We start from the raw sequence: 22,078 nt of genomic DNA on the forward strand, positions 1-22,078 counted from the left end.
TAATCTGTGGTTCTCTTCCAAATATTCAGTCAACCGCCGGTTCACCATTCGCTCCATGATTTTGCATATGCAGCTTGTCAGGGCGATTGGTCGGTAGCTGCTAACACTGTTGGCGGGGCCGTTGTTTTTTGGGATTGGGATGACGAAACTGTGCCGCCAGTCGTCTGGAAAAGTTCCCGAACTCCACTCTTGGTTGATGATGGAGAGAAGAGTAGCCTTTCCTCCCGTCGTTAACTTTTTCAACATTGGATATCCGATGCCATCAGGACCCGCCGACTTTCCGCTAGCCTTCTGAAGAGCGTATTCTAGCTCTTTTATTGTGAAAGGGAGGTTGAAGTTTTGTCCTTCATCAGGTGGGACCGAGAATCTGTGAATCGCTGTTTCGGGAGATGGATGTTTCTTTAGAAAGCGATCCGGGTATCGATGTAGTGAGGATAGATCGTGAAAGTATTCCGCCAAGGAATCAGTAATAATTTGCGGATCTCTTGTCGTTGTGCCATCTATTTTGATCGCTATTCCTTTGTGGCGCCTCTTTCCTTGTATGCTGTTTATTCGTTGCCACAGCTCTGAGGAGGATTGATTCTCATTAATAGAATCGAGAAACTCAACCCAAGATTTCTCTTTCGCTTCCCTGATCACTTGCCTGCAGGTGTTGCGGGCTACCTGATATTCCTCCAAGGTTCGGGTCCTATCGGGGTGACCTTCCGGTAGCTTTTTCATCGCACGTTTGGCTGATCGTAGCAGTTTTCGACGCGTTTTGACAGCTGTTTTGGTGTCTTCGTTCCACCAATGAAGTGCACGGCGTCCAGGATTTGGGCTGGTACTCGGTATATTGGACGATGCTGCGCTGTTGATGATAGCAGTAAAGTCAGGTATCGATGTTGGAACTTGGATGTCTAGTTGGGTTTCGAGTGCAGTTTGGAATCCGGCCCAGTCAGCCTTATCGAAAAGCCACCGTGGTCTTCTTTCAGTTTCTGGTGCGACCCTGTTTTCTAATGTGATACAGATCGGGGCATGATCGCTTCCTTTGAAGTCGGTATCCACGGACCAAAGAAAGTGGTTAGTTGTGGAGGCTGATGCAAGCGAGACATCTATCGAGGATTCTGCCTGGCCACGAAAAAAGGTGGGTGAACCGTCGTTCAGGATGGTAAGATTGCGCCGACCTGCCAGGCGGGCGATGGTAGTACCTCGCGCGTTGTTGGTGCGGCTGCCCCAAGCGTGATGGTGGCTATTGACGTCGCCAAGGAAGATTATCGGCTCTGGGATCTGGTCTAAAACCATGTCTATCCTGTTTCCTAGGTTTGGAAGCTTTCCGTTCGGAAGATAGACACAGACTACCGAAATAGGGAAAGGCCATGGAATGCGGACAGCGACTATGGGTAAATCGGTGTCTAGATCTATTTCCTGGACGACTAACTCGGAAGATACTCCGACGGCCACTGAGTGGTATAAATTGGGCCCACTTTTTGAGAACCATTGATACTTCTTCCCCAGGGTGTTCTTCATCGTGCTGGGATTGGCTCGGTGGATCTCCTGTAATGCCAGTACCGTGGGTTCTAGGTCATGTACCAACATCTCCAGGTCCTGCAGATTGTGGAAAAATCCGTTTATATTCCACTGGATGGCGAAAGTTTGTTTTCTGCGACGTTGATTAGGCAGTTGTTGTTGTTGAGGGCTTCTGTGGGACTTATCGCTCGGGTTGGGGTGCCCAAATGTTGGAGCAAGATTCTCTCCGTGCGGGTCTTGCCCCGTGCCAGGAGGCGTGATGCCGTCGCTCAGACCTGGGTACCTGGTATGTTTCGTATGGTGTGTCCTTGAAGCCTGCGCTGGTTTGCAACCAACGAAGTCCTGGTTTAGATTCCGATGATTCTTTAGGGTTCCGGGCAGGATCTGGGCGGTTTGGCCGTATCTTACCTTATGTAGAGCATCGTACGCGGACGCATTAGTCGCTTCCGCTTCCGTAAGAGGACGAAACGAGAACTTGTCGGATGTGGGTGCAGTATTGTTGTTTCCAGGTGTAGTGCGTTTTCGGTGGTTTGTAAGCGGATTCAGGGTTGGCTTGACTCCCACGTTGTCCAGCGCAGAAACTCCCTCGTCGTCCTTCGGGGAATGGGTGTATGAACCCTTTTGCGTCCCGACAGGGAGGACATTCAGGTGCCGAGGGTTGTCCGCCAGTTCCGGTTGGGGTGTAGCGTCCGCACTGACGGGGCCTCGGCTGCCTGAAGCCTCCACTGTAACTGCTACAACGGGTGTGGTTTGACGGTTTGGTGTTGTTTTTTGCTCAGTCGACTCCGTTGATTCGATGTTATGCTCTTGGCTTGGGAAGATGATGATGGTGGTGGGTTATACGTCCATATCTGGTCGAGGTGTCAATAGTTGGGAGGACTGAGCGTTAGCAAGGATTACTTCTTGGGTGCTCTCAAATTCGGGTTTGCCTTGCCAGCTTTGCTAGCTCGCTTGGCTCCCGTAACGTAATTTGAAGATTCGCCACCGGAGGAGGAGGAACTCGCGTGGCCGCGCTTTGATGGTGTGGAAGTGATAGTTTGCATTGACTGCTGTGATGCGATACTAGTGTCTGACAGGTATCCATCCTTATTTAGCTTTGGTTGCTGCTTTATCTTATCCTTTTTCGGCCCTTTGCAATCCGATAAAGCACTGGCTTCGATCCAGTTTGCAACGGACTGCGTGGTTGTCGAATCTAGTGTTGGTGTTTTTGTAAGTAGTTCACAGTTTGATGTTTGGGAGTGGAACATCTCGCCATGTTCAGGTAGTTCTGTGGATACGTTTTCGTCCTGGATATGTTGGGATGTTTCACTTGACAGAAGCTTTTCGATAATTTGGTCTTTCTTTTTCAACTCCATTTGGAGAGATCGGACCGTTGTTGTTAGCGCGGCAACTTGACGCACTAATTCCTCTATGGTCCCGTGCTCTTTGACAGTATCTAGGCGGTCACTCACGCTACGGTTCTGTACCGCTCTTTCCATGTCACGGATTCTCTCGTCCTTCTTCTTGGAGTCGAGTTGGAGTTGAGCTACTACCGCCTTTAGCTCCCCGATTTCGGCATCCTTGCTAGCACTCACGACGTTCGAGTATGCACTGGAATGTTGGTTTTGACCATTGCGGACTTCGTACGCACGACTGGCTTGGGGATATGAAATTCCTTGGTCGATACGAATACGCTGGATCTCGACTTCCTTTTCGTAAATCGGGCATTTACGGCTGGAGGCAGGGTGCTCGTTTACCTTGCAATTTTTACAAAAAACGGTTTCAACACAAGGCGGTCGATCTATGGCCATATGGTTCGCCGCTCCTGCTTCCGTTGATTGAATACGGTCCTCTTCGTGCACTTTACTGCACCGTCCACAGATGCGAAAGGGTTCGGTGCACCGTTTTCCCGTGTGCCCAAAGGACCAGCAGCGGTAGCATTGCATCGGGGATGGATAATAGTTCCTAGTCTTACAGCGCGACCAGCCAAAGTCCACATGCGGTGGGATCACCGTTCCACTAATTGTCAGGATAATTGTGGGCGTGTTTTCGTAGGTTCCATCCGGTTTTCGACGTCTAATTCGCCGGAGATCCTTCACACCTTGAGGTTCCAGTTGCTGCCTTAAGTACTCGTCGTCAAGGGTCACGGAGTCGTAGCAAGACACTACGCATTGTCGTTGGTTGAGCTGGGGGTGTTCACTGATCTTGATTGTAGTTCCGTCAGCCAATTTCGTCATCTTACACAGCTTTTCAAACTGGGCTTGGCTTCTCACCTTGAGAACGTACGAGATTCCCCGGTTCTCCTTGTAAGCACCGTCGATTTGTGCGTTAATGTACTTCTCGACTGAAAGCCGTAGCAGGAAAGGATCCTGCGGCATGGGTCCGGACGTAGCTTCCATTTTCAAGTACAGCTTCCGCTCGATAACTGGGCTTTGACGACAGTTCAGTTAATGAGCGCCGCTCGATAACTGGACTGAGCTCCCGGAGCCGGAGGCTATTGTTATATTTTGTTTTGTTTACTGATTTGCAAAATGTGAGGTTAAATTTCGTTTATTTTTGACAGACAGCTGCTTTTTAACTGGACTTTGGTCCAGTTATCGAGCGCCCAGTTAAAAAGCAGTCCAGTTAAACAGCAGTCAGTTATCGAGCGGATGCTGTACTGCAAGGGCCCTGCAGTGCCATCCCTGTCCATGAAGCTCGGAACACGAGCTCCGGTGTATTCCCCATTTACGAAATTGGATGGACCATAACAACCACCACCGGGGCCCCCTGGGTCCCCTGGACGGGGTGGTTGTCCGCTCGCCAGTGACATACTGGCGAGGCGGGAGTGGGATTCAACACAGGTAGGGCGACTCCAGTAGTACAGGCGGGGAGGTTTAACTTTTTCGGGGAAATATGTTAGAAATCGTTCTTCACACTTTTTACTTTACGTGAGCCGCAGTTGTTGTTTGGGAACACCTGGAACACTTAACGTCAGTTCCGCGGCACTAAACGACACGGAAAACACCGCTTCACACTTTTTCGCAAATTCCCAGACTTTTCACGGAAAACCGAAGAAGCCGGTTTGTTCTCGTTTTGCAACTTTCTACTACTCGGGTTTTACTGCACACCACTGTCCAGAGAAGCACATCGAACAATGCGATGGCTTATGATTGTACACGCGGTACCCGCAAAAACGAGGCACTTCAACACCGCTGTTTTGGCACTGTTTTCACCGATTTTTATTGGTATTTGAGTGAAAGCACTTGTAATAACTGTCCTTTTAACGACCGAGGACTTCAAATTCCGGTACGATCGCGAAAACCACTAAATTTAATAATGGTACTACGAGCGCGTTCGCGGTTGCTTGTATAAACAACGATATCCCGAACTCGAATGAATCTTACAAATTTTTAATATGAAGAAGCCAAAAGAACACACAAAATAAATCTTTTTTTACCTATTTTGGCAACATAAATATCACCTTGTGTTGCCAAAATCGGTAAGAGACTGATTACTAACCCAAAATCGAAACTGTTTAATAATAGATCTTCAACAACGTTGCAGTGTTTACCGACTCGAAGTTACTTCTCAAAAATCTCCAAACTCGTGCTGTACGATCTTCATCCTATTCTGTTCAAGTTGGGACAAAATCATGTCGCATTGGGTGTATTTATTGTCGCAACAAAGTGGGTTGCGACATTGTCGTTATTGTTGCGTGATGGTTAAACATTTATTCAGTGGTACCTATATTTAAAAAATTGTTTTTTTTTCTATTGTTTTCTATATATTATTGAACAATATTTTATTCTTCATTTCCAGTGTCCCTGAGTAGTTCCCGGTCGGCAACGCCATGTACGTTCTCATCGCCAACGGGGCACGCATCGTCTCCCCTGGCCAGCACAACCCAGTCACCGGTGACCATCGGGAACCGGCAGAACGTCTTCATGCCCATCGGGAGTCCGGCACCGTCCTCCTCCGAACACCACAGTAAATTCAAAACCAACACTCCCAGTCCCATCATGTACGGTGGCGGCGGTGGTGGTGGTGCTGGCAGCGGTATGCATGGCCTCGGTGGTTCCGGTGGGATACCGATGAATCTCGGTCCCCAGCAGCCGCCCCTGATACGACCGGAACTGTTGCGACCCTCACAGACCACAGTAGTGCCCCAGCAGCCGCCGATCGTGTCGTCGCTTCCTCCCACGGGACACGCTACCAGCGTGATACGGATATCGCCAGCATCGTCCCACAGCTCCGGCCAGCATCCGCCGGGGCTGTACTCTTCCTTTCACGGCCAACAACAGGTAAGATATTGTGTACATAAGATCTCGACTCTTACCGTGCTCCTACCGCAGTTACACAAAAACTTCCGCATATCGTTCCGATTCATGGCTTCATGTCTTTCAGAAATCACACACCAATTTATTTGTTCAAGCTGTCATGTCGATTCGTCGGTGATTACACTCTCTTTGTTCTTTCGTTTCTTGCTGATATGAAATTCCTCAAGAACTTGTACGCGAATGTATTCATTAGTCATTACACAAATTCTACCATTCATTCAGGGCTTCCTCAAAAAATATGTCTAATCTTTCCCCAGGAATTCCCTCTTAGCAGGCTCCCCCCTTCACCATCAATGCCGTTCGACATGGTTTATCTTTAGCAAGCTCTTCTTTTCGCCATTTTGTTCTAGTTGCCACAGGTAATAGTCGATCCGGGTCAACCGCCATCGCAACAACAACTGCAACATGTGCCCAATCGGGGGCCTCTCATGGCACCTCAAACGGCGATCCAATTGCAACAACAACAGCAGCAGCAGCAATCAATCGTTCAACAGCAACAACCACAGCAACAACAACAACCGACCGTGCCAAAAAACGGCATTAGCACGGGTTCCATCTTTCAATGGCATACATTACTTCCGATAATCCAAGCTCCGGCCTCGAAAACGTTCGTCCACCACCACCATCAATCGAGCTACTCTCCAGCTCAACTCCACCACCAGCAGCAGCAGCAGTCATCCGGCGGCATTCCACAGACGGCGGTCAACCAGACAATCATTGCGTCACCGACGGTCCGGATGTGCACGCCTCCACCGTCGGAACCGGCTGCCGATGACGAGTGCGACGACAATGAGGGAGATGATGATGTTTTTGAAGCAGAGCCCGTGAAAACCAACTACAGCACCAACAACAACAATAGCAACAACAATCAACAATTGGCCGGGAGAGACAACTTTCAAAGCTCCGGTGGAGGAAACCAGCAACAGCTGCTCCGGGGAATGGACATCGAAGCCGGACCGGGTTCGTTCGCGAATCAGAATCTAGTCCAAGGCGGCAATGCTGGAGGAGCAAACAGCAGCAAAGCGGAGAGCGATTCCATCAACAAGAGGCGGACACAATCCTGCAGTGCAGCGCTGCAGGCGGCTAAGGAAGCCGGAGGAGGAAATGGCCCACCCAGTGCAAAGGAACCACAGAGTCCCTTGAACAAGAAGGACGCCAAGATCCGACGACCGATGAATGCGTTCATGATCTTCTCCAAAAGACACCGAGCGCTCGTTCATCAGAAGCATCCCAATCAGGACAACCGGACGGTGAGCAAGATCCTTGGGGAATGGTGGTACGCCCTGAAGGCAGAGGAGAAAACCAAGTACCACGAGTTGGCCAGCGAAGTCAAAGAGGCTCATTTCCGGGCTCATCCGGAGTGGAAGTGGTGTTCCAAAGATCGGCGGAAATCGTCCTCCTCCACCAAGGATGGACGTGGTCGGATGGATTCCTTCGACGGGAACGATTCATTCGATGAGAAAAGTCCCACGACACCGTCGGAACATGGTCCGGCCGGTGCTGCGGTTCCACAGTTGAATGACATCATTCCGACGACCATTGCACCGTACAACACCGGTGCTACCGGAAGTAACCCTGATGGCGACGAAGCTGCTGGACGACCGGACGGCACTGGGGAAAAAATGGATCATGACGACGGGGGCACGATGTCCGATGACGACCAGCAGATGGTGATTGCGGAAGAATCTGCGGCAATGCACAACCCGGCGGCAAGCGGCGAAACGGGCGAAATGGATCTCAAGTGCGCCGAAAAGGTGGGCGATTCGGACGTGGACGATGTCGCCAACGCCGGTGGTGCCACCGGGATTGGTGGGGGTGGTGCTACCGGCACTGGCGAAGAAGATGAATACAGGGCGAGAATCAAGGTGAGTGGTATGGGTGGTAAGGATGCTTTAAAGTTCCCTTTTTTCATTCTCTCAAACAAAGCTATTAAATAGAAGTTTTATAACCTTAGTTTTCCTCACACCCCAGGTTTCAGAATCAGTGGTTTCATCATCCTCTCTCGCGAACGACAACATCCCGACGGATTACTCGAAAACGGCGACGGCACCGATTCCACCGGCCAGCAATAGCAGTAGTAGTAGTAGCTCGGCGCCGTCCACTCCCTCGGATCCGCTGACGTGCAAACCGAAACCGATCAAGGTGGCCCTGTTGCCTCCACCGGTGTCCCACCCCACCCAGGGTGGTCACCCAGGTGGCGGTGGTACTCCCCATGGAGAACCAACACCTGGGCCACCGGGAGGCATGCTTCACCACAGCTACCATCACCATCAAACGCCGCTCAGCTACTCGTATGGTAGCCCGAAGAACCCGATCGGTGTGTCGCCGTTTCAGCCTACTGGTGAGTACTTTCGGGGTTTCTCTAATGGGAGTTTTGGTCAAAAGGTCTCTGCCAGCAATGGGAAGTTTTAGTTAAGGTCAAAACTCATTAGTTTTAGGTGACAGACGACGGAAGATGATCTAGGATAGCACTTTGTAGGCAGCATTCAAAATAGTGATCGCTCTGAAGTTCTCACATTCCAAATGGTCGCCTTTCTTGTTGTTACATCCTGGAGTTCGGGGTGACCGAGACGCATGATAGTGGAATGATGATCCAGGTTAAAACGTTAAAAACGTAACTTTATTGAATACTAGCTGACCCGGCAAACCTTGTTGTGCTGATGTAGTATTTTTTTACAATTATCTACTGCGTTTAATATTAATTTTATTGTATTGTTTTTGAAATTCTTCGCAGTAATGTAACTTTTTTTTAAATAAAAAAATTGTAGTTGATTTTCCCATTTTTTTCTACATCTAAACATAGCCACCATGAAGTCGAATTGAATCGTGCAAAAATCATGCCGATCGTTCTAATATTTCATAGACTACAAAGGGTATGCAAAGTCAGTTGTATATATAGATAGATCATCGTGTATGTGTAGAACAAAACTTCTTCCACCTTAGAAATAAACAGTTTATGTTTGAATTGTCCGAACAATTTTTATCTATGGTTTCATTTTTTCTCTTAACAGCCTTTCATGGCAGTGTACAATTCCTGGAGAAATCTGTGGAGGAAATCCTTGGAGAAATCCCTGGGTTCTCGGAATAATGCGTGTATAAACTCCGTAAGGATGATTTCCTGGAGAAATTCCTGGATAAATTGCCGTTGTAACGTTCAGGCTTATTCTGCGCGGCGTGTGAGGTGAGACGGACGGTTTCGTCTCACGTGACGTGAGACGACTAATGTAAATCAAATGGGGCGAGTCGACTTTTGTCACCTCATTCGACTCGTCTCACCTCACACGCCGCGCAGAATAATGTGCTCATTCTGCGAATGGAGTGACGTGAGAAAAGTCGGAGTCGTATATCGAGGTGAGAAATCTCGACTCGAATGAGGTGACTCTCCATTTGATTTGCACGGCGAGTCACTTCATTCGAGAGTGGATTCCTCATCTCGATATACGACTCCGACTTTTCTCACGTCACTCCATTCGCAGAATGAGCACATAAGCCTGGTTGTAATTTCTGAACGATTTACTGGATTAATTTTTGTAAGTATTCCTGAGGTAATTTCTGCAGGAGTTCCTAGGGTAATTCCTGATGGAATGCTTAAAGCTATTCCTGGAGGAGTCCCAGAATCAAATCCTGAAGAAATTGTGCTCATTCTGCGAATGGAGTGACGTGAGAAAAGTCGGAGTCGTATATCGAGGTGAGAAATTTCGACTCGAATGAGGTGACTCTCCATTTGATTTACACGGCGAGTCACTTCATTCGAGAGTGGATTCCTCATCTCGATATACGACTCCGACTTTTCTCACGTCACTCCATTCGCAGAATGAGCACAAATGCCTGGAGGAATCCTTATGAACATCCCTGGAGGAACTCCTGTAGGTATTCCTAAAAGAATTCCTGGAGGAAATCCTAGAGCGATCCCTAAAGGATTCCCTAGCGAAACTCCTGAAGGAATTCCTGGAGGAATATCTAGAGAAATTCCTTAAGAAATCTGTGCTCATTCTGCGAATGGAGTGACGTGAGAAAAGTCGGAGTCGTATATCGAGGTGAGAAATCTCTACTCGAATGAGGTGACTCTCCATTTGATTTACACGGCGAGTCACTTCATTCGAGAGTGGATTCCTCATCTCGATATACGACTCCGACTTTTCTCACGTCACTCCATTCGCAGAATTAGCACAATCTTCAGAGGAACTCCTGGAAGAATTTCTGGATGATTTTCTTGAACAATTGCTTGAAAACCTAGTGGGATTCCATGAGGTATCTCTAGAGAAATACCTGCAGGAATTTCTCGAGGAATCCTTAAGAAATCCTCAGAGGAACTCCTGGAGGAATCCAAGCAGAAATTCCATTAGAAATTTACAGAGGAAATTCTGGAGGAATTCCAGGAAAAATTATTGGATGAATATCTGGATGAATCATTGGAGGAATCATCAAAGGGATTCCTGGAGGAATCTCTGGAAGAATCTTTAGAGGAATCCGTTAAGGAATTTGTGGTAAATACCTGGACCAATTCCCGATGGAATTCCTGGAGGAAAGGTGGTGGTATTCCTGGAGGGATCCCTTGAACCAATTCCTGGAGAAATCTCTGGAGGGATCCTTGGAGGAATACCTGGAGGAGAAATTTCTGGATAAAAAATCCTCAAGTAAACCCTGGATAAATTCCCGGAGAAATCCCTAGAAAAACTCATGGAGGCATTACCGAAGAAATTCTTGAAAGAATTTCAAAAAGGAATCCCTGGATGATTTTCTGGATCAATTCCTTGATCAATTCTTGTAATTCCTGGAGGTATTCTTGGTGGCAATCCTGGAGGAAATGCCTGGATGAAATCCAGAATTCCTGAGGTAAATTCTGCAGGATTTCCTGGGGTAATTCCTGGTGGAACTCTTAAAGGTATTCCTGGAGGAGTCCCAGAATTCAAACCTGATGGAATGCCTGGAGGAATCCCTATACAAATCCCTGGAGGAATGCCTGGAGGTATTTCTAAAAGAATTCCTGGAGGAATTCCTAAAAAAATTCGTAGAGGAATTCCAAGAGCAACCCCTAGAGAAACTCCTGAAGGAATACTTGGAGGAGCTCCTGAATTCCAGTAGACATATTTACCTGAGAGATTTTTTTGGAGAAATCTCTAGAGAAATTCCTTGAGCTATATTCTTAGGAACTCCTGGAGCAATCTCTAGAGTAATTCCTGGATGAACCCCTCGTGGAATCTCTAAAGGAATTGCGTGAGGTATATCTAGAGGAATACCTGGAGGAATTTTTAGAAGAATCTCTGGTGGACTTTATAGAGGAATTCCTGGACGAATCCCTGTAGGAATTTTTAGACGAATCCCTTAAAGAATTCATAAAGGAATCCTGGAACAACTCCTGAAGGAATTTTTGGAGGAATCCCAAGAATGCTTGGAGTCATTTTTAAATTAATTCCGAAAGTTGTTCCTGAAAAAATCACAGAAGGAATTCCCGTGTAAATTTCTGAAGAAACCCTTTGAGTAATTCATATGGGAATCACAGGATAGTTTTCTTAGCGAATTCCTGGAAGAATTTTTGTAGCAATCGTTGGATAAAAAAAAATCTTAGACGAATAATTTGAGAAACAATTGGATGGACTCCTAAAGGAAAACATAAGTGTTAGGTTAGTGTAAGACAACCCCAGTTAACATCCAAATGGCCCCAGTTAACATCCGGTGCAATTCCGCCGGAGGCTTTTTAGATACGTTGATCAAAGATTCTGATATGCATACTTTCAGATTCAGATGTTATTACATAGAGTCTTTCATAAGTCTTCATTTGAAAAGCTTTGGATTCCCCAATGAATGTTCCGTTCATTCCTAGGAAATCGTTTCCTCAGAAACCTGCCGGTTGGTGGCAGCCCTCTCTAGCCAGTTGCTCAGCCTCCGGTCCTTCTGGGCCTGTTTCCTCAGGACGAAGTCGGCACACCACGGGAGTTAGAAACCCTTTTCTCGGTGGCTATCGACACCAACCTTGCCAGCCATTACCGTTGTCGCCTCGCCGTTGTCTCTCCTCCGTTGTTTACCACCCACGCTGCCGCGCCTGGCCATTCCGGGCCTACTTCTTTGGGACGAAGCCGTTGTCGCATCCCGTGGGTCAGAAACCCCCGGCCCTGCGGCTATTGGGGCCCTCCTGGCCAGCCACCAACCTTGCAGGCCTGGTAGCGAGTCACTTTTTAGTGATTTGGTCACTATTTTCGAGTCGGTCACTAAAAAGTCACTATTTGCATGAAAAAGTCACTAAAGTCACTTTTTTCAGTAAATTGGTCACTAAAGTCACTATTTTCGTTAATCTGACTAAATTGAAAAATATGTATTGTCAAAATGGATGCACAAATTTCCCTCAAAAACGTTATCTTTGAAAAAATTTCGGCTGCGCCGCTTATTGCGCTATTATTACTGATGTATTTATTAACCTTCATCACGTTGGGAGCAGCTCGCTAACGTAGAAATCCAGTATAGAAAATTCAGAAAAGATGGGACTGATTTGCAATTCACGGCAGAGCTTCTGTTGAAAATCTTCATGTTTCTTCAAATATTTTTTCATGAATCTTTCGTTCATTCCTGAGCTTTTCTTGGAACCCTATTTTACCAAAATATTATCCAATATGCGATGGTGAGATTCAACCAGAATTCTGCCAAAGTTTCTTTCGCAATTTGTTCTACTTCTATCAGTGTCTTAATTTGTCAAATTACAGTCATTTTTACTGACGCCCAGTGGCTCCTGCGTCGTAAAGCGTGTCCGGAAATAAATTTTGTATCAATACACAAACATCATGGGTTTATTAAAACTTAAAACAAATCTTTTTCTCAACATTTATTTTCCTGAGTATGCTCCTTTACACTTTTGCAATAATACATTTAAATTTCACCTTCACGCCCAAACTTTCGAACCTTCGACTTTACTCTTGCCATCAAGTTTTGGACAAGCTTGTCTCCTCTGGTTATTAAGCTTTTGACCACTTTTTCTTAAAGTGTTGAATCGACTTCGACTCTCCTCCCATTTTCCGACAATCAGCCTTCATTACTGCCCAAAATTTCTCGATCGGTCGAAGCTCCGGACAGTTTGGAGGATTAATGTCACGAGGTACCACAGTAACATTATTTTCCTCATACCATTTCCTCGTCGCTGTTGAGTAGTGGCAAGATGCCAAATCGGGCCAAAACAGGGTTTTTGAGAATGCTGCTTTAGAAGTGGTAATAAGCGTTTCTGGAGGCACTCTTTGATATAGGTTTCACTGTTGATATTCCCGGTTGTGATGAATGGTTGGCTTATTTTACCGCACGTACAGATGGCTTGCCACACGAGATATTTTTTCGCAAATTTTTCCACCTTCTGTTCTTTAAACTTAGGCTCCAGGCTTCCTCTGTCCTTCGTAGTGTAAAACTTGTTACCAGGAATTTGCGAAAAGTCTGCCTTCACGTACGTTTCATCATCCTGTATGATACAACCTGTATGTTTGGATAACAATGAATCGTACAACTTTTGCGCCCGACTTTTCGCTTATTCAAGCCCTTTGTCATCTCGGCGAGGTTTCTTCTAGGCTTTGAATGACCTCAGTCCACATCTCACTTTAATGTCCTGCACAGTTGACTTAGCTACATTCACTTTTTTGGCAACATCTCTGACCGACAAGTTTGGCTTCTTCGTGTACGCTTTAACCACTTGCTTTTCACTTTGTTTGTTGCGTGTTCCCCTTTTCGACTGCTTGGTTGGCTTCCTTAGAACCGTTTTGGTTTGTAGAAACCTGCTGATCACATTCGACACCGTTTGCTGCGTCACACCGACCGAATTCGCGATAGTTTTTTGCGAACGATTAGGATTTTCTAACCACTTGTCCAAAACACGATTTCGCAGCTCCTGTTGTCGAGACGCCATTTTCAAAACTTCAATTTTAAGGTAAACAATGATCACGCTGACACGAAGGAGAAAGGATCCACTGACAGATAAGCCATACACTGAAACAAATTCTTACGTTGACTCCGATCACTGGCGCGACAAAGTTACAAAAAAAATTTCCGGACACGCTTTAGATTTGGTTTTGTTTTGATTATCGTCTCGACAACCCGTGTGTTTTTCTCTGAAGTTCAAGTGATGAAAAATTCATTACCTCGCTGTCTGCTGAATTTCAACCACCCATCGATATTCAAAGTCAACATATTCATCCTCAATTGATATTTTTTGGTTTAAGCACGATTTAACAGCAAAAAGTGCTGCCAGTGGATACCATTCACCTAAAGCAAGCATAATAAATATAATTAGGGCAACATTTCGACATTTGCGTGCCTTAAATAGCCTAAAATCACAAAAAGCCATTTCCAAATTAAAAAAATCATATTCACATTCACCGAGCTCGGGCTGAAGATCAAAACAGAACTTCAGCCACAGTTGATTACACTACGAGGCGTCGCTCTCATTGTCTTGCTTTCTCTTTGTCATGTTCATTCTCGGCGTCATGTTGGTGAGAGACTGCATCGTTTATTTGTGTTCGTTTTCGCACTGATTGAACATCATTGGGCTGAATTTTTTAGACACTGACTTCTATAATAATAGATCAGTTTTTCAACTGCGTCTTCGCGAAATTAATTAATTTTTACCAGAAATCCAGTTTTTCTAAAACATTTCTGGGAAAGTTTTCCAGAAGTTCTGTTTAAATATATTCAGTATTCTTTGCAGTTAAATTTAATCTTCTACATATGTATCTCCAAAGCACAGTCGGTTTTCGCCGAACTCGAGACAAACGGAATTAGATGAATATGATGTAATTGCTTTAAGAATATGATTGAAACCTTAATTAGGTAAACACAATTGCTAACTGCTTGTTTCAATAAGGAAACCATAGATAAACAATCCAACAACTTTTCATTGACAACTACTTTTTTCATAGCTTTTGGAAATTTAGCCATTTCCCGTTCAAAGGCACAAGAAGAAAACGTTAATCGCTTTTAAAACTTTAACAGATATTTATTCTAATTGCTTCACTTTTGATTTCATGTAAAAAAATATGAAAAAAACAACAGCTATTTAACTGAAGGTTATTGCTAGAAATCTTCTCTGTCATGATGAATGGGGAAGATAATTCTTCCTCGGCACGAAACCGCACATAAAACACCTTACTAAAGAGTGTACGGAATCAAATTCCACTACGGGATATGGTGTATAATTGTTAATTGCATGCATCAATACGGCTGATTTCTGCAGATGATACCATAAAAATTTCAACGGAATCGGAAAAACATAGACGCGAGAAAAATTTGATTTTGGGAATCTTGTATAAAGAATTAAGAAAAAATATATTTCTTAGAGATCTATCTCTAGGGACAGAAATACTAAACAGATTGCAATGAAACATTTTTGTAAGATTATGTATGTAGGAATATTTTTTTCAAAGTTTCATTTGATTTGGTCAAACTTTTAGAAAGTTGTGGTCGTATATTCGTCTCGGGAATCTATAATTTTTGATTTGTTCTTCGAAGAAAATGAAATTTTCGTGCTGGTGGGCAATGACAGAAGATTTATTGTATTGCGCGCAAACCCCAAAATTTTATTCCCACCTTTGGGTTTCCGCGCCGAAGACCCAGCGCCAGATTCGGCGACAAAGAAAACTGACAGCAGTCGCCGGACAGTTGGCAATCCTGATATTTGACGGCGGCCGCCCGCTAGTCATGGGAGTGGATTGTTGTCACGCAAATAGATCTTTTCGCTGAAAATGCATGTGTATTGAGTTATTGTTGACAGATTTTCTGCAGTGTTAGTGTGAAATTCAGCGATTTTCTGTATCGCGTAAGCCTTCGCTGGAAGAAAACGTCATGTTGTTCAGCGAAGCAAGGAAAATTTTCAGTGAAAAAAGCAATAAGAACATGTGCGCTAGAATTCGCCCACAGTAATATAAAAATAACAACGGATTCATTAAAAAATGTTGTGGAAAAGTGTAAGCAAAGCAAGACAGTATTAAACTTAAAGGGTTCCCAGCAAACGTGAAAACAAATTTAAAAAATATTTGCTTGCGTGATGATGTACGATATGTACGATAAGGTGGTGTTTTTATTCTCTCCAACAAGCAGTTATCAAATGTTTTGAAAATAGAAAAATATAGGTAGTTAAGGCTACCTAAGTTGTGCACTTTCCAAAACAAAAAAGGATTAAACAATAAAGTATTCATAGGCAATAGGCACATAGGCAAGTTGAAATTTATGCATAGGTTTTCTTGGGAATTCGTTAATTTATCGAAAGTTCAACATATAAACTCGATTTTCCATTGATTGTGAGGTCACTATTCAGTCACTATTTGGTCACTTTTTTGTTAATGTTGGTCACTAAAGTCACTATTATTTTGCCACCTGACCGCTACCAGCCCTGACCTTGTCTATTTAGGCAAACACTCAATTGGCAATAGGGCACTGCACTGTTTGGATTTTGTATGGTGTTTTGACGTTTCTTGGCCTTGTTTACAAAATTTATGTTAGAGTGAAAGAGAAGGAGATATTTTCATGCAGTGCCCTATTCACATTTGACAATTGTTGCACCGCACGCTAGATTGGTTTTGTTTGCGACCGTGTTGAACTTCTCTCTCAGCTCATTTCCGGTTCATTTCTTTGGGAATCCTCCTTTCCAGCGACCGGAGGAGTCTCACACTATGCTAAGAACCTTCCTCGACCCCAAAAGTACTTACATACAAAATTTCACACCGATCGGTTCAGTAGTTTCCGAATGCATAGCGGTCAGACAGACAGACAGACAGACGGAAATTCATTTTTATATATATAGATAGATAGATAGATAGATTAAAATTACATGACTAAGACGCGACATGTACCTATACACTGGGAAAAAAATCTTCATTCCTTCTATGTGTCCGGGACATGGATTTTTACAATGGGGGTACTTTTGATGAGGCACCATACAGCACCGACTCATACAATTTAGAGCACATACTATTCATTAGTAATCCTACATTATAGAGATCTGCGGAAGCGGCCATTGTGAGCCAATCGTGCAGAGAGAAATGTCAAAGTGTGAGCCAAACGAACATGTTTATTGTTTGTAGGAATGCGTCGTTCGAACGGTATTGGGATCAGAACTAAACAAATTGTAATATTTACTTTTGATATCGATGAATTGATGGCATATTAAATTGCAGTAAAAAAGATAATAATTAATTAATTATGCTTTCAAGTACTCATGTTCACGTAGAAACTTTTGTATCTTCTCTTCTCGTAAAACCTTCCATTGCTGCTGCTTGATTCACTTCTACTGATATGATTAGCGCTGCTCTTTGCAATGCATTTCATATTTTTTCGATTGCGCTGCTATTTTTTCCAAAATTTTGTAAAATAAAGCTCGACCATCAATTAGCAATCGTAAACAAAACAATTTGCACCACACAAAGTCACGCACAAAGTTTGAACATCTAGCTTTGTGGCAAGTGTTGGAAGCAGTTGTAAACAAAACAAACAGCATTGCCCATTCGTCATATAAAACTTCCGCTCATCTCTATATAGAGGATTTCTACTATTCATGCGCTAATTTGCCTGCGTAATCGGGTATTGGTTGCATATGCTTTGGATGTGGTTTGGCACATGGATATTTACCATTAAGTATAAGGCAATTTTCCTGAGTGTACGAGGTGACGACTACAATACTTCGAATCCTAAATAACTACTTTGTGCATCAACCGAAAGCAGACTCATCGCCTTCGGTGAGCGAGCAGTACAGGGAAAGAATGCTGAGCTGATCAGTGGTTCCCAACATCTCCCCCTTTTAATTGGTTGACGGAGTTAACCATAACGACGGTCTTCTGCTGTATGAAGAACGATGATTGTTGGATGATCGTGATGATTGCGTGGTCGATGATCAGGGCACGGAATAACATCAAACGTCCACCGATCCGACCCTGGTTGACCATCCATTCGAAAACATCGCTGTGCAGAATTGAACGTCTTCTTGGCGTATCCATTCGGTATCCATTTCGATCTAACAGGTGCTGCATATACTTTTGCCGATTCAATTTATGAGCACCGATCCTTCCAGTGCCAGTCTGTTGCAAATTATTGATTTCCTGTCAGCCTACGGCCAAAGTTCACACCGGGGTTGGTTACCCGGTCTTCCCTAATGTTGCTCGTAGTTTCCAGCCGGTACCACGCGGAGGAAGGGATAAGAGTGCTGAGAAGAGGCTAGTGATCTCAATGGGATCTGTATTGCGCGAACAACCCAGCCTTTACCGTGACTCAGGTCTAATTTTTGTTTGAGTTCGTTTGGATGCTGAGCTTGTTCATGCAATGCATCATATAATTCTCCGTGAGATCCTTCCATATTATTCATTAACATATGTAAAAAGTCAACTATATTATCTAATTATATCTAATGCACATTTAAGAAGTCATCCACAATTATGGGTTAGTTGGGTTAGTGGATTGACTGGCTGGAAATTATGACAATGTGACTTATAATTGTGCAATGCAGAGCAAGCTGAGGAGTCAGCTAAGGATTGATCCTCACAACTCGGTAAATACAAAACAGTTTAATTTGTTTTCTTTTTATATTTTTATGTAGGCTGCCGTGAATCGCAAGTCAGTCCCATCTGTAAAAAGTAGGCATTGAGAAAATGGACTCTGAAGTTTTTAAATTCTATTTCTATGAGAAACTTCATAAAATCGCCATAAATTGAATACTTCTGCGATCATCATGAAACTTTCACACATTGCTTCAAACATGAAAACGTTACAGTGAAAAATATAAAACTGGCTAAAACAGTGTTAGGTTTTGTACTGGAGGGTACAATAGTTCGTAATGGGACTGACTTGCGATTACATTCCATTATGGGACAATCTGACTTGGTGTTGTTTTTCAATTTTACTGAACAAACTATATATTTTTATTCACGTAGCAGATAGATCATCCTAAGAAAGGTCGAAAACGGCCATTAACTCATTTTTGCCGAAAATGCAGATGGGACTGATTTGCGATTCACGGCAGTAGGTATGTTAGCAAAGCTAAAAGATACTACACTACATACTTACAGGGGATGGCTAAAATGTTTGGGGTAGGCAACTTCTTTTCTCTCACAAAAAAATTCAACATGCTATAACTTTTCATAGAGTGCATCAAAAAATCTTAAATTTTGACTATTTATCAACCTATTATATGTACATCTTTGGTACAAATTTGGGCTCGATTGATTAATCTTTTGCAAAGTTAGAACCGTTCCGGTAAAACACTATTTTTTAGACAACTCATTTTTGAACTGTCATAACCCGGAAACCAGTGAACCGAATTGAATAAAATTTTGAACGTACACTAACAATATACAAATGCTTCACCAACTATTAAAACATAGATACTTTTTGAACGTAGAAAAAAATTATCATGGATAGACACTTTTTGGATTTTTCTCAAAAAAATGACAGTTTTTTACGTCAATGTCAATAAATTTTAGTGTTGATGTCCAAAGATTTTCCACTTCTGTTCTCAAGTTATATTTAATCAGATATATTAGAGCCAATTTAGCTTAAAGGAAGAACACATTTAGTAATTTTTGTGTGGTATTGTAAATTTGACTAATTTGCCTCTGTATGGGTAAAAATTTCAACCCGGTATAACTTAATTCGCCGTGAAAAAATATTACATTTTATAACGTTGTAAAAAGTATCAATATATTGTTGATAAACGTTAAAAAATTCATTCATTTCGGTTTACTGGTTTCCGAGATATGACAGCTCAAAAATGAGTTGTTTAAAAATAGTGTTTGACCCGAACGGTTCTAACTTCGTGAAAAACTATTCAATCGAGCCCAAATTTGTACCAATGATGCACATATAACAGGTTGATAAACAGTCAAAATTTGAGATTTTTTGATGCACTCTATGAAAAGTTACAGCACGTTGAATTTTTTTGTGGGAGAAAAAAGTTGCCTATCCCAAACATTTTGGCCACCTGTACTTACAATTTCATCCTACTAGAGACTGTGGTGTCAAGATAAACACACCCCATCTAACGGTAAAATCTCATGAAGAGATTCTCTCAGCAGAGAGTAAAACCCTGTAAGACCTCTACTGCAAGCGGTATAGAATATTAGGAATTGCAAGAAAGAGTCTCTAACTGTGATCGCATGAGTAACGTCGTGTTTCAATTTATAACAGAATAAACCTCGTCCATGGAGTCCGTTGTTAACTGTTTCCTTGGTACCGATGGCCGGTTACTTCAGAGACCTTTTGCCCTTATCCCGTTTAATTACACTAAAATGTTATCACTGATCTCACCTCACATGTCTTATCTTGGTTTCCTAACCCCACAGGCGGAGCCTTTAAAACCATGCCGCAAAGCCCGAAAACCATCGCCAAGCAGGAGCAGTACCAATCAGTCAGTACTCCGACTGCTATCAAATCTGAACCGACGGACAACCTGTGCAATAACAATAACAACAACATGGGCAAAATTTCCGCCAATGGCAACATATTCAACTTTTCGACCTCGGCTATCAAAGAGCACCAGCAGCAACAACAGCAGCAGCAGCATCAACCGTTTGTCTCAACAGACAATAAATGTAAATCGATTAGTTTGAATCCTATTTGTTATACAATCTCAAATACTAACAACAACGGTGGTAACAACAATGCCTCCCTAACCGGCACAAGTAATAGCAATAACACAATCTTGATGAGCATGAAACAAGGTAAAATACTAATGGATGTTATCACCACCACAACCACCACCACCACTAATCGTACCAATAATAATAATAACAATAATAATAATGTTACTAATGTTAATGACCATCCTCCAACAACAACTACTCATCTAGATGTTAATCATCATCCAACTCATGAGCTTTCATCATCCAAAACACTCTGCATCCAAACCAGTAATAATAACGGTAATGCTACTACTACTACATGTGCTACTACTACTTCTACTACTACCACTGCTAACTCTTCTGCTAGTACTACTTCAACTACTACTACTACCAATGTTGTTCATGTTGTAAATAACGATAGCAATAATAACAATAGTACCAGTAATAATGCCATTGCCCATCATGCAAACACCACAACCGCCACCTCCACCAATACCACCACCACAGTCAATAATAAGCCATTGAATGTTGTGAATGTTGTAACTGTACCAGCGTGCTCCGTTGGCAGCCATAGCAATGGACTGATCAGCACAAGCAATAGTAGCAATAATAGCAGCAGCAGCAATAACAGCAGTGGTAGCATGGTAATCTTCAGTCCCAACAGTGCCATTCTTCGAGCAACAACGACAAATACAGCGCAAGCACAATCACAGCAAACGCTCGCAAAACCCCTCATCGGGAAGATCAAGCTCGAGAAGGAGGATGGTTCCCCGACGGTGCTCTATGAAACGATTCTTATCGAAAGGCGCGAGCCTGCTCGATCGGCTCTAATAGCAACTGCTGCACCGTCAACGGGCCAGCAATCAACGCCCGGCATTATTGTCCTAACGCAGGCCTCCCTCAACGAACTGCTGCAATCCGGTACCATAGCGACCGTGGCCACATCCGACAGCAAGGACCCAGCAGGACCTCCCGTTGCCAAGAAACTACTCCTTGCAACGGCAACCAACAGCAATGGACCTCCAAATGCTACTGTTTCAACAATTGCAGCCAACCAACTAGTCAATAACAGTCATAGTCAAACCACCACAACTAATTGTACTGCTACTGCTACTACTACTACTACTAACTCTAACCTCAACCTCAGCCATCACCACCATATCAAGCAATCGATTATAATGATTAATCCAACAAATTCAACAGTTGTGCCATCCCCGTCGGCGATTTCCGCAGCAGTACAACAGCACCACCATCAACAACAACAACAACAGCAGCACCAACAGCACCTTTTTCATCAGCAGCAGCAGCAGCATCCTCATCATCATCACCACCTGCAGCAGTCGCAGCAATCGTTCCCCGGTGGTCCAAATGGCGGGGATAATGCGACTTCAGCGGCAGCGATTCTCACGTCGAACCAGCTGTTGGCCGCGGCGGCGGCCGCTGCCGGTAGGCAGAAGTTCATGTTCGCCGTGAATGCAAATAATCCGCAGGTGAGTTTTGGGATTATTGCTTTCAAAGCTAGCTTATCGTTTTGTTTCCATTTGTACCCGAGTTTGCTTGGTGGAAGTTGGAGTCATTGTTGTTATACGATTCAAGAAACTTTGAAAGGTGGAAGTCGTACTACAGAAGGCAACAGGGTTATTTTTGTAAACTGAAACTTGTTTGATTACAACATCGACACTCATTTGGAAGACAACTCCT

General features: G+C 43.8%; 1 protein-coding gene and 1 long non-coding RNA gene across 6 annotated transcripts in view; one reads left to right on the plus strand and one right to left on the minus strand.

Annotated features, from left to right (window-relative positions):
- The window catches only part of LOC109411737 (mucin-19), a 223,838-nt gene that overhangs the window by 194,541 nt on the left and 7,219 nt on the right, over positions 1-22,078 (plus strand). For 4 of the 5 annotated variants that reach the window (XM_062859880.1, XM_062859881.1, XM_062859883.1 and 1 more), the window contains exons 9-13: positions 5,287-5,768; positions 6,155-7,669; positions 7,776-8,145; positions 20,099-20,476; positions 21,581-21,867. In XM_062859880.1, the coding sequence (XP_062715864.1) occupies positions 5,287-5,768; positions 6,155-7,669; positions 7,776-8,145; positions 20,099-20,476; positions 21,581-21,867 (3,032 nt within the window). The remainder of the gene's footprint in view (positions 1-5,286; positions 5,769-6,154; positions 7,670-7,775; positions 8,146-20,098; positions 20,477-21,580; positions 21,868-22,078) is intronic. The other variant, XM_062859882.1, reaches the window with a different exon arrangement.
- Positions 1-22,078, minus strand: part of LOC134291749 (uncharacterized) — a 401,595-nt gene that overhangs the window by 125,715 nt on the left and 253,802 nt on the right. The gene's annotated exons all lie outside the window — the stretch shown is intronic.

This window comes from Aedes albopictus, chromosome 3 (assembly GCF_035046485.1).
Source record: "Aedes albopictus strain Foshan chromosome 3, AalbF5, whole genome shotgun sequence".
Classification (NCBI taxonomy): Eukaryota; Metazoa; Arthropoda; class Insecta; order Diptera; family Culicidae; genus Aedes; species Aedes albopictus.